General features: G+C 37.5%; 1 protein-coding gene across 3 annotated transcripts in view; it reads left to right on the top strand.

Annotated features, from left to right (window-relative positions):
• The window catches only part of inpp5l (inositol polyphosphate-5-phosphatase L), a 48738-nt gene extending 35746 nt beyond the window's left edge, over positions 1-12992 (top strand). Inside the window, exons 8-16 of one of the 3 annotated variants that reach the window (XM_062051437.1) lie at positions 33-152; positions 2301-2385; positions 2512-2604; positions 2685-2759; positions 4631-4704; positions 4814-4925; positions 9384-9452; positions 9539-9606; positions 11765-12992. In XM_062051437.1, coding sequence (XP_061907421.1) covers positions 33-152; positions 2301-2385; positions 2512-2604; positions 2685-2759; positions 4631-4704; positions 4814-4925; positions 9384-9452; positions 9539-9580 — 670 coding nt within the window. In that variant the 3' untranslated portion in view covers positions 9581-9606; positions 11765-12992. Of the gene's footprint in view, positions 1-32; positions 153-2300; positions 2386-2511; positions 2605-2684; positions 2760-4630; positions 4705-4813; positions 4926-9383; positions 9453-9538 lie in introns of all 3 variants that reach the window. The other 2 variants (XM_062051434.1, XM_062051436.1) reach the window with 2 other exon arrangements.
• Positions 12993-13682: the final 690 nt, after the last annotated feature.

Here is a 13682-nt window from a genome sequence, read left to right as displayed (position 1 = left end):
TCATTTTGTGTTTGTGTGCTTTGTTTTCCCAGAGGGTTGGACCTGGTCAACATCCACCTGTTTCACGATGCCTCCAACCTCATTGCCTGCAACTCCAGTCCTTCAATTTACTCCGCAAACCGCAAAAATGCACTGCGATATGTCATCAACAGGTCTGCATTGCAGCTGTACTAAAAAACGCACCAATAATGAATCCACACCTAGTGGAAAATGATCTTTAAATATGGTTATGTCCTACTAGGGTTGGATACATCATCGTTTGTAATCTTTCCACCACCTGATAAAAGCTTTTATTTTAATACATAAAAACAGACAGTTTGATTTGAAGGTTTTTCCTTATAATAATTAGACTCAAGATCCTCACAATAGCTAAAAATAATATTTCCTTCAATTTTGACTTTTTATTCAGCATTCAATGTCACAGGTGACAATAGGGTACATTATAAACTACTTCAACCAGAATGCACTTGTAGAGATAGATAAAAGCTTATACAACATATTCAAAAACATTGAGAAATCAATAGCATTGTTATTTTAGTCAAAGTGCTTCATTGAGCAACTTATCTAAAGGGTAGCTGCACTTCTTTTTTTTTTTTTTTTGCCTAAAATTCACAATTCTTATGAGAGACGAGAACACATATATGTTTTTAGTGCAGTCTTACTTACACAAATAAAAGTCTGCTTACAATGGAGCCAATGGAAGCCTTGACGTCATTGCATCTATTCTGTCCATTAAACCCAATAGATAACCATCAAAAAGGGCCAACAATACTCCATTTACATCTCGTGACCTTAATATTAACCAACTATTAGCGATATTGTTATTATAAGCACCAACAAACAAAGTACAAAGAAGAAGAGCCATGATAAACATTGTGGATTTATTGATAATCTTATTCATCTCAACATATGAAATACAACTTACTTCACTATTTATTGTTTATTTATTTTAATGTTATTCTTTATGGAGTATATTGTGAATAAATTGAGAACAGGAAGTGAACAAAAGGTTTAGCAATTGCTATTAGAGATGTCTGATAATGGCTTTTTTGACGATTTCCGATATTGTCCAACTCTTAATTACCGATACCGATATATACAGTCGTAGAATTAACACATTATTATGCCTAATTTTGTTGTGATGCCCCCTGGATGCATTAAACAATGTAACAAGGTTTTCCAAAATAAATCAACTCAAGTTATGGAAAAAAATGCCAACATGGCACTGCCATATTTATTATTGAAGTCACAAAGTGCATTATTTTTTTTAACATGCCTCAAAACAGCAGCTTGGAATTTGGGACATGCTCTCCCTGAGAGAGCATGAGGAGGTTGAGGTGGATGGGGTTGGGGGGTAGCGGGGGGTGTATATTGTAGCGTCCCGGAAGAGTTAGTGCTGCAAGAGATTCTGGGTATTTGTTCTGTTGTGTTTATGTTGTGTTACGGTGCGGATGTTCTCCCGAAATGTGTTTGTCATTCTTGTTTGGTGTGGGTTCACAGTGTGGCGCATATTTGTAACAGTGTTAAAGTTGTTTATACGGTCACCCTCAGTGTGACCTGTATGGCTGTTGACCAAGTATGCTTTGCATTCACTTGTGTGTGTGTAAAAGCCGCATATATTATGTGACTTCGGCCGGCACGCTGTTTGTATGGAGGGAAAGCGGACGTGACGACAGGTTGTAGAGGACGTTGAAGGCAGTGCCTCTAAGGCACCCCCCCAATAATGTTGTCCGGGTAGAAATCGTGAGAAATTCGGGAGAATGATTGCCCCGGGAGATTTTCAGGAGGGGCACTGAAATTTGGGAGTCTCCTGGGAAAATCGGGAGGGATGGCAAGTATGAGTATTAACGGTGAATGCGGTGTGACAGCGGCACCGCCACTGTATAATACAGGCGGGCCAGCTCCAATGTTAATTTCATATTTCCTCAAGGGCCAAATGAAATTACACGGTGGCCCGCGGGCCAGAGTTTGACACCCATGCTTTAGAGGTTTTAATGGCACATGTACAGTACATTTTATGCCGAAAACCCTCCTCAAGTTGGTACTTACTGCATAGTTATGTTTTTTAAATACAACTTTTCAAATGTGACACAAATGTAAAAATAAGTTAGCCACAGTTGTTGGTAAAATGTAAACAACAACATTTTTAATAGGATTTTGAGTCACGCTGTGCCTGAGGTGTATTTTTCTAAATATTGTTTGACTTCTGAATTGGGCTGTGAATTTTTAAACTATTGCTAAAATGAGTCCTTGTCCAAAAAATAATGCTGAGTGAATTTTATCCCCTCGTCTTTTTCCAGGATATCTGACAACTGCCACACTCCGATGCCTTTCTTCCTGTTTGGAGATTTTAACTTCCGTTTGGACACGCAGAGTCTGGTCCAGGTATACAATCAAACATTATTACTAGCTTTGTGTCTGTGTTATTCCCCCATTTTGACCAAAACTCGTGTGTGTGTGTGTTTATGTGTGTGTGTGTGTGTGTGTGTGTGTGTGTGTGCACGTGAGCAGTATCTGTCTACCTCAGCAGACGTCCAGACGGTGAAGAAGGACAGCACGAATGAAGTGCAGAAAATCATATGCGAGGAGAAAGCTGACCACCAGGTATTTAATAAAATAGATGTATACATTTCCACAGTCACCGAGGATTCATTTTTACTATCCGGCTCCTGTTTGATTGACAGGTGCTTCTGCTCATCGAGGACAAGCTCTTCACCTACCTGCACCAGGCCTTGTTCCGAGAAGACAATGGCAAAGCGGTGAGAGCAGAGCTCACACAATTATTAATTATACGTTGAATGTCAAATGCTTTTTGGTCATAACAACTTCAATTTTACTTCAATCATCATTTGAATATGTGGGGACAGACCCGTGCACAGTAAGGGCCCTAGTGGTGGTCTCTGTAATGAATTGCCCAAATATGTTCTTGTGAAAATTCTTCCCCAAACGCTCGAGGGCCTGCAAGAGCCAGCCAGGTTTACTGTTCCACAAATGAGACAAGTTCTCTATTTTTTTTCCGATTTAAAATCCTAATTATTGAGATAAAAGGTGTGTCTTAAGTTGAGCTATGAATCTGGTGAGGTATATTTTGGTATATTATGCTTCAGCTCAGAAAACAGTAAAAAAAAAATTATTGTGTGAATCATGCACATTTATTTTATTCAGTTTGATCATTTGAGTTTGTATTTGTTACTACGGTGTATACAGTCGTCCCTCGCCACGTCACGCCTCAAGTATTGCGGTTTCTCCACATTGGATTTTTGAAGATATTATTATTTCTTTAAAGCATATTCTACTATTTTTGGTGCTAAATTAAGCATTTCAATCATTAAAATGGCTAAATAAACGAAACATATCAATACTACTGTAATATTGTCCACTAGATGAGACCAAACCAATCAGAGTGTTGTGTTCAGTATCGTGGCCACTGATTGGCTCAGCCTCAGGCAGCATTACCATATAGGATTAAGAGCGTGTAAAGGTGACTAAATAGTAGGGATGTCCGATAATATCGGACTGCCGATATTATCGGCCGATAAATGCTTTAAAATATAATATCAGAAATTATTGGTATCGGTTTCAAAATTATCGGTATCAGTTTCAAAAAGTAAAATGTATGACATTTTCTAAAACGCCGCTGCGTACACGGACGTAGGACGAAATACAGAGCGCCAATAAACCTTGAAGGCGCTGCCATTGAGTGCCGGCCCAGTCACATAATATCTACGGCTTTTGACACACTCACAAGTGACTGCAAGGCATACTTGATCAACAGCCATACAGGTCACACTGAGGGTTGCTGTATAAACAACTTTAACACTGTTACAAATATGCGCCACACTGTGAACCCACACCAAACAAGAATGACAAAAACATTTCGGGAGAACATCCGCACCATAACACAACAGAACAAATACCCAGAACCCCCCGCCCCCCAACCCGCCTACCTCAACCTCCTCATGCTCTCTCAGGGAGAGCATGTCCCAAATTCCAAGCTGCTGTTTTGAGGCATGTTAAAAAAAAAAATGCACTTTGTGACTTCAATAATAAATATGGCAGTGCCATGTTGGCATTTTTTTCCATAACTTGAGTTGATTTATTTTGGAAAACCTTGTTACATTGTTTAATGCATCCAGGGGGCATCACAACAAAATTAGGCATAATAATGTGTTAATTCCACGACTGTATATATCGGTATCGGTTGATATCGGAATCTGTAATTAAGAGTTGGACAATATCGGAATATCGGCAAAAAAGCCATTATCGGACATCTCTACTAAATAGTGTTATTTCATGTCTAGAGTGCTCTCATAATGTTGAAAAATGTATTTAGAAGGTTGTGGAGTTTTTATATGCTCTAGCTATGAAAATATTTGATTCATAAGTATTGATTCTTGCTTTGCGGAAATGTATTTATTGCGATCATGTTTGGAACCAATTAACAGCCATAAACAAGGGACAATTTTAAATTGGAAATATTCTGCTGTGATTGTCATCATAATTGATAATAATGATTATTTTATGAATAATTTTCACGGTGGGTGCACTTTTTCCTGGCTTGAGATCCTGCCACGCAAAATGTCTTGTGCCTGTGCGGAGATAATATGTAATACCGTTCCCTTGCTTCCAGCTGCTGAAATATGACAAAGAAGTCACCGCCTTTCATGATGTTGTTAGAGAAGAGGGAATCCAGTTTCCACCCAGGTGAGATTTCAAGCTTACTGCTGTTTTTTTTTGTTTTTTTTAAAAAAGAACTTCAGTGTATGACACTGGTCTCTTTCTCGCTCTCTCTCTCTGTCTCTCTCTCTCCCAGCTACCCCTACAGTGAAGAGTACACTAAGCCAACCCAGTACATGAACACTCGCTGTCCTGCATGGTGTGATCGCATCCTGATGTCGCACACTGCACAACAATTCATCCATTGTGTAAGTTGTGAGCCCACCTGCTGATCTTTCCTCGATATCAATGTGATTGTGTCCACTCGGGCCAAGTTTGGGGAGCAGCACAGCATCACCTAATTAAAGACATAATCAAACAATTAATGTTTTTCTAAGTTCGTTGTTAATGCATGTTTTGAATCACTAAAAATATCGCATTAATCATGTATAAATGCAGATTAATCACATTTTTTATTTTGACATCACATGCTCCTTTATTTTTAAACGGTCAGTGATTAGGTGTCAGTGCAAAGATGAGTGAGGAGACGTGTGCTAACTGGAACATTTTGTATCAAAATACACCCAGACTGGACTTTAGACAAAATGTTACTAGGTTTTGAGCAAATAAAGGACGTGTGTTTAAGTAAAACATTTGAAAGACAATAAAATTTGCATTTATGTCCAAATATTGGAGTTTTTTTTAAAGCACATTTACTGTGATTAATTACAATTCAAAGTGTGAATAATAATATTTTAATAATGTATTGTTTGACAGCACTAATTTAAACAAACAATAAACCAAACAAGGTAGGAAGAAACTCGTAACTAAACTAATTGAAAGGAACAAGTAACTACCGTATTTTCCGCAGTATAAGGTGCACCGGATTATAAGGCGCACCTTCATTGAATGGCATATTTCAAAACTTTGTTCATATATAAGGCGCACCGGATTATAAGGTGCACCTATGCATTCGTTAGATGGAGCTGCGCTAAAGGGAATGTCAACAAAACAGTCAGATAGGTCAGTCAAACTTTATTAATAGATTACAAACCAGCGTTCTGACAACTCCGTTTACTCCCAAAATGAATAAACAGCTGTTTTATTATTTTCCCCGAGGTAAAGTCAGTGACGTGGTGTTTTGTTTATCTTTTAAAAACAGCAAGACATTTAATATGTAGTGCAACATTTATATCACATAGTGGAGGGGAACTTTTCCCTGATTCAATAAACACGTAAAAACAGTGATACTGTTACGGTAAATCAAACGTTAGTGCAATCACAATATAGTAACACTCGAAATAGTGCAGAGCAATAACAATATATCAATAACTCAACGTTGCTCAAACGTTAATGTCACTCAACACACAAAATAAACATGTAAAGCTCACTTTATGAAGTTATTCCTCATCCACGAATTCCCCAAATTCTTCTTCTTCAGTGTCCGAATTAAACACCATTGATTCGTTTATGTTAAATTCTCTCGCTGCTGCTCTATTCCCGTGTTCTACTGCGTGACTGATCGTCTTAAGTTTAAACTCTGTGTCGTAAGCGTGTCTCTTAATAGGAGCCATTTTTGGGTTAGAAGCGCTTCTTCTTCTACAGGGGAAAATGAAGTTGGCGGCTGCTTACCATAGAAGAAGAACTTCTTCTTCTACAGGGGAAAATGAAGTCGGCGGCTGCTTACCATAGAAGAAAAACTTCTTCTTCTATGGGGGAAAATGAAGTTGGCGGCTGCTTACCGTAGTTGCGAGACCTAAACTTTATGAAAATGAAGTTTAGGTTTGTTGTGGCTCAATATTGGTCCATATATAAGGCGCACCGGATTATAAGGCGCACTGTCAGTTTTTGAGAAAATTGGGGGTTTTTAGGTGCGCCTTATAGTGCGGAAAATACGGTAATAGAGCTGTGAATTTAATTGATTCTTCGGTAACGATTCGTTTAACGATTCTGGATTTAAAATAATTACTTTTTTTTATAACATTGGATGCCAGTTCCATGATTAAGTACATTCTTCCATAATATAGATAAACAGCTGTGATAAATGTCTATATTACTAAAAAAACTGGTTTTTGTTTAATAAAATTCTACCCAAACATTTAATAAAGTCGAATACATATAAGGCAACAAGAGAAGTATCCCACGGTTTCTTTTTTCTAAAGTAAATCTGTACAGCAGATATGGGCATTTACATCAACAATATGATTTGCCTGAGTGACTGGACAGGACAGATAAAATATATATATATATATATATATAATTATTATTATTGTTTAAAACGATTCTTAATTTTTTTTTAAATTGATTAAGAATTGTTACAATTAGGCATCGCGAATCATTTGAAAAAAAAACATTTTTTGACACCCCTAGTAACTTAGTTCCAAAAACTGATTTAGTGCAGTACTGTACTATAAACTAAGCAAATAAACAATTTGCTTAGTTTATAAACAATATTCTCTAAATGTGGAAAAAAGACAAATCAAATTGAATGAGTGTCTTTTGAAGTAGAACTAAACAGTTAACCAAATCTAATTCAAAGAAATATTTAAATCCACTATGTTTGAGCCGACTAATTATTTTCAGGGGAGAAAAGTTTTTTTTATTTGGTCTGTGGTTTGTAAATCAAAAAGTTCGTACCATGAGAGGTTAGTAAATCAATGTTGCAGTGTATTTTGTGGGTGAGAAGGTGAGATGCAGATATTTTGCCTGCAAACTTAATGTCTGCATGAATTGATTAACGTAAACCCCGACTTAAACAAGTTGAAAAAGTTATTCGGGTGTTACCATTTAGTGGTCAATTGTACGGAATATGTACTGTACTGTGCAATCTACCGTATTTTTCGGACTATAAGTCGCAGTTTTTTTCATAGTTTGGCCGGGGGTGCGACTTATACTCAGGAGCGACTTATGTGTGAAATTATTAACACATTACCGTAAAATATCAAATAATATTATTCAGCTCATTCACTTAAGAGACTAGACGTATAAGATGTCATCGGATTTAGCGACTAGTAGTGACAGATTGTTTGGTAAACGTATAGCATGTTCTATATCAGGGGTGTCCAAAGTGTGGCCCGGGGGCCATTTGCGGCCCGCAGCTAATTGTTTACCGGCCCGCCACACATTCTGGAAATACTATTGTAAAAATAAAAAAGAACATTAAAAAAAGTGGAATGAGGTGAAATCTAAAGAGAAAAAGTTGTAATGTTGACACAAAAGCTGCCATGCAGGCTGTTTTTTTTTCTTTTGTCTTTCTTTATTTTTCTTTTTTTGCCATTGCTCAAAAAAAAAAAATAATGACAAAAATTCCATGTTATAATGATTTATTTTCAGGGCTACAATTACTTCAAATATTTCACTTTAAAATGTTTTATGTGGTAAATATTGCATATATTGTGTAGTAGCCATATAAAAACATCAAAGTTTTCTTTGACAAAAGCGCATAAAACAAACTAAATAATAGTTCCAGCATAAAATCGACAGATATATCTGAAATTGATCTTGTAACGTAAGTGTTGAAAGTAAAAGAAAAACCTAATGAAAATGTATCACTTTATGAGTGGGGCACCTTTTGGATCCCAAATATATTTGGTGATTTTTTATTTATCTTTTCACTGTGAATACTCAAAAATATGAAATAATTACAATCAATGGTGTCCTGCATTATTGATCTTTTAGGGCTCTAATTACTAAATACTGCATATTTCAGTTTTACTATTAAAAAACTGAGTTGTTTTTGACAGAAAAGCCATAAAACATTTTTTTTAATTTGTATTACTTTATATTAACTTGAAGTTGATATAGAGATTTACTGTAAGTGTTAAATAATTAAAAAAATAATAATAATCTGACTTATTTTTAACATTTTAATGACTGAGACTCTTTATGGTCCCCGGGACTCCTAAAGGTAAAATAAATAAAAAAATCCATGTATTTTGTTATGGTTTGAAAATGAAAAATATCAAAATGGCCACCACATGCTTTAATTTTTCCGTGTGCGGCCCTCAGTGGAAAAAGTTTGGACACCCTTGTTCTATATGTTATAGTTATTTGAATGACTCTTACCATGATATGTTACGTTAACATACCACGTAACTTATACTCAGGAGCGACTTATGTGTGAAATGATTAACACATTACCGTAAAATATCAAATAATATTATTTAGCTCATTCACGTAAGAGACTAGACGTATAAGATTTCATGGGATTTAGTGATTAGGAGTGACAGATTGTTTGGTAAACGTATAGCATGTTCTATATGTTATAGTTATTTGAATGACTCTTACCATAATATGTTACGTTAACATACCAGGCACGTTCTCAGTTGGTTATTTATGCCTCATATAACGTACACTTATTCAGCCTGTTGTTCACTATTCTTTATTTATTTTAAATTGCCTTTCAAATGTCTATTCTTGGTGTTGGGTTTTATCAAATAAATTTCCCCAAAAAATGCGACTTATACTCCAGTGCGACTTATATATGTTTTTTCCTTCTTTATTATGCATTTTCAGCCGGTGCGACTTCTACGCCGGAGCAATTTATAATCCGAAAAATACGGTACTAATAAAAGTTTCAATCAATCAATCAAAAGTCTTCTAAGGCTGATTACCGATTACAGTTTGGATTTTAATTAGGAGCTATAATTGGAAAAAAAAAAAACCTCCATGAACTTAAACAAGTGAGTAATAAAGCAAAGGACCATGAGAGTATGTTCTCCTTCCAGGGCGCTGACGGTGAGAGGCGTGTTACATACGACACACTGGGTCCTAATGTCTGTATGGGAGATCATAAGGTAACACTCCATGCAGCATTTCATGCTGTAACGGCAAACCAAGCAGCCATTACTGGACTTTAACTTTGGTCTTTTCCCCCCCACAGCCTGTTTTCTTGTTTTTTGCACTGAAGACAAACGAACATTGACTGGGCGTCTTCTCGATGGTGAACCAGTGAGTGTCCATATTGGTACTGGTTGTGGGAGAGAGTGTGTGTAGGGGAAGCGGGAAGTGGGCTGCTGAGTGGGAAAGCAGCAATCTTGTTGTAATCCCCAGAGAGACATTACAGCCAGCAGAGTCGTGGTATGAACTAAGATGAAGCACCAGCGGGACAGCCGCTGTCCTTTGTGTCCACGTGCCATCAGCACCTTTCACTGATCTATGTCTTTTACATCCTCTCTACTGTCACTCTGGGTCCACATCACAGCGCGTTACTATGGCGACTAGGGAGAAGTACATTGTAGCCAACGTTCCCTCTAAGTTGCGCGCCTGTGCAATTGCACACTGCTCAAGCGTCCTCTGCGCACGGCAAATCTATGCCACGCACAAAATCAAATAAAAAAAATAAGCGCATAACAATTTTCGACACACGGACACGACAGAGAAAACGGTTTTCGTCATCATTGTTAAAATATTGTAACGTCTGTCGAGACGCTTTGAGGACATGAATTCCATCGATCACTTTACTGAGCAAAACTCTTTATTGTCGGCCATAAACACATCACCAAAACATTAGTAAAAAAAATTATATCTAGCAAAACTGGTCATTTTCTGCAGTACAAACCAGACCAACACCAACTTTGTTATATCAACAGCAGCCGCTCGCTCTTTCTCACTTGCGCCAACACATGCACATATGGCACTTAGCCAGTGATGCGTTTACAGCCACACAAAAAGTCGGACAACTCCAACACCACACATAAAGTGTCATTCCAGGTCGTTACACTATGATTCACCAATCAAATGTGTGCTTATTCTAGTGTCATTTATTAGGAATCTTAATTTATAAATATTAATCATGAAATGCTGTTAGTATATTAAATAAATACTAATAAAAATATATTTTTTACAAACAGGAAGTTGCAGCAATGTACACATGATCCCCTGCTTACATCTCATTGTGCAACATGTGAATGTTTTAATGGGAACTAAATGCAATGTCTGAAAGGGGTACAAATTATTTCCAAAGCAGGACCTCCACCCAGACAAACATTACAAGTACACAGTTCATGAAAAACCATATTTTTTGTTATTGTCATTGTAAGTGGGCCTAAACACTTATATTAGAAAATAACCTCATGGAAATGACTGCTGTCATTTGATTATAATAATAAGAGAATGTTGTCTGTCTATCTGTGTTGGCCCTGCGATGAGGTGGGGACTTGTCCAGGGTGTACCCCGCCTTCCGCCCGAATGCAGCTGAGATAGGCTCCAGCACCCCCCGCGACCTCGAAAGGGACAAGCGGTAGAGAATGGATGGATGGATGGAGATTGAACTTGTTATTTAGTCACGTTTGGGACAGGTGTGCTGCTGGTGTAGCCACAGTGTGCACGTCTGATGTTGCTCACATGGGCTCCACTGCACGCTCAGGGAGTTTTTGCGTTTGCTCACACACATGAAAAATTAGAGGGAACATTGATTGTAGCCCACAGGATATTGGCATTTTTATGGCCATGATTTTTTGGTTTTGCTGCCATTTATATGGACTTTAAAGATTAAAGATTAAAGTACCAATGATTGTCACACACACACTAGATGTGGTGAAATTTGTCCTCTGCATTTGACCCATCCGCTTGGGGAGCAGTGGGCAGCAGCGGCGCCACGCCCGGGAATCATTTTGGTGATTTAACCCCCAACTCCAACCCTTTGTTGCTGAGTGCCAAACAGGGAGGTTATGGGTCCCATTTTTATAGTCTTTGGTATGACTCGGCTGGGATTTGAACTCCAACCTAATGAGGATGACTACTGTTTAAAGAAAACCTAAATAGTTCCCGTAAGACAATTATGTCTTGCATGAACCGGATCAACTGGGTGTGTTTTTGGCTCCAAGTCTTTTCTGTCATTAACAACACTAAATAGGCCCTAGTGTGGGAATGTGAGTGGGAATGTTGTCTGTCTATCTGTGTTGGCCCTGCGATGAGGTGGCGACTTGTCCAGGGTGTACCCCGCCTTCCGCCCGATTGTAGCTGAGATAGGCTCCAGCGCCCCCCGCAACCCCGAAGGGAATAAGCGGTAGAAAAGGATGGATGGATGGAACTTTCAAAAGTCAACTAACTGTAATTGACTTTTGTATCTTTTTTCTGTGGGTGTGCGTCTCTTCACCCGGTGCAGGAACGTGCAACCACAACGGCCTCGGGAAAACGAAACAAACTGTCTGAAAAAAGCTCCAGTGACTTGAAAGTTCTGATGTCCTCTGATGGGAAGTTACAAGCCTTCTCCGTCGTTTCCTACAAACTAACCTTTCACTTTTTAATAGAAACTTTTTTTATTTGATTTTTATGCATCATCAAGAGATGTTTGTTCCCTATAGACACCAATGAATCCACTTTCAGCTGTAAATGTTTGTTATTATAGCCTGGCGACTTTGTTTCTGTGTCTTGCCAACTTATTTGTTTTACTAAGTTGTTTCTGTGGGTGTGATTTTGTTGACATTTTATACCGTTTGTAGTCATTTAAAATAACTTTTACGAGATTCTTTCCACACAATATTAATTTTACAATAGGTTTTCTACAATAGGTGTGGAGCACAGATGAATGGATTTATACACTCCAATTTATTCAACCCTCATTTTAAATTAGTAAATAATTTAATAATATTGAATATATAATTACAGTAAACAAGGGTTTACTGTATTCTTTAGTGATCTGCCTCAAATGGTGTTTGAAGTTGATTTTCTCAACTTAAGATGAACGAATTGGTCCCACAAATTACATTTTATTACAATTACAATTACATCAAAACTATATTGTTAGTCAATAATAAAAGGTATTTTTTTCTTGCGTATATTTACATTTTTGCAGCAAAAAAAAAAAATTGCTTTGGTGTTTTGCCACAAAAAGGCAAAGACACTTTACGTTTGTAGTCGTTGCAAATAAATATGATTTACAAAACTTTTGAGTGGAACTGCAGGTCTTTAAATGCAGCCTATGAAGGCTGCAGCAGCTGAATTGGAAACTAGATTGAGTCACTCTTTCGTTCCTTCCGTCCTTACTTCCTTCCTTACATCATTGCCAAACTAATCCCGTACTGCACTCTCCTTGTGTACTGTACAGTCTGTCATACAGTCGTCATTCATTTTATTTGATTTTTCTTCCTAATAGTCAAATATTGTATATTTCATCTCTTTGCATGTGTTTTTGTTCTGGCTTTAATGATGTGGAAAAAGGGCTGGGTGTTCAATGACACTGTGCTGCTGTAACACGTTTATTCACACCAGAATGTTCTTTTGTGCATAAGTTTTGATATATGGTTTGACTTTTATGTACATGCGTGTGACTTAATGCAATTAAACACAAAAAATGCAGCTGGAAAGCAATAAACAACACTGAGTTTGCATGAGAGGAGGAATTTGCTATTTTGTTTCATACACGCTGAGCTGTTTAATAATACACCGGTATTTAAGCCGCACCCACCAAATTATTGAAGAAAAACAATGTTTCTACATTTATCAGCTGTACCGGACCATAACCCGCAGATATATACCGATACGAAAGATTTTGTAAATGTTTATTTTCATACCTTAACTGTTTCCAAACGGTGCCTGTCAGACGGCAGTAAAACGGCTGATCAAACAAAACAGAAGTCATCGTCATGGACCCACTGGCTGCGGAAGCTTGCTCCCCATTCAGCTAATCCAACTCAATAACTCCATGGTGACATTTTGGTGAATTTACTAAACTGAAACAATACAAAAAGTATGCCATTGTAAATTAATAATACTAACACAGACACTTGTAAATTAGCATATTTGCTAATGCTAACAATGCTAGCTTGAATTCATTATAATAGCACGTACAAATATGCATGAAAACACTCCTACAGACATCACACATGGGACGGTTTAGTATGAATAGTTTTTGTTATATTGTAAATGGTAAATGCGCTTTTTTTACCTTCAAGGTACTCAATGCGCTTTGACACTATTTTCACATTCACCCATTCACACACACACATTCACACACTGATGCCGTCAGGAGCACAGACGTGACTCAGATGGCAGAAGCTGGGGATCGAACCAGGAACCCTCTA

The sequence above is a fragment of the Entelurus aequoreus genome, linkage group LG06, assembly GCF_033978785.1.
Source record: "Entelurus aequoreus isolate RoL-2023_Sb linkage group LG06, RoL_Eaeq_v1.1, whole genome shotgun sequence".
Classification (NCBI taxonomy): Eukaryota; Metazoa; Chordata; class Actinopteri; order Syngnathiformes; family Syngnathidae; genus Entelurus; species Entelurus aequoreus.
The sequence above is the reverse complement of the archived record's forward strand: the minus strand, read 5'-3'. Positions and strand labels throughout refer to the sequence as shown.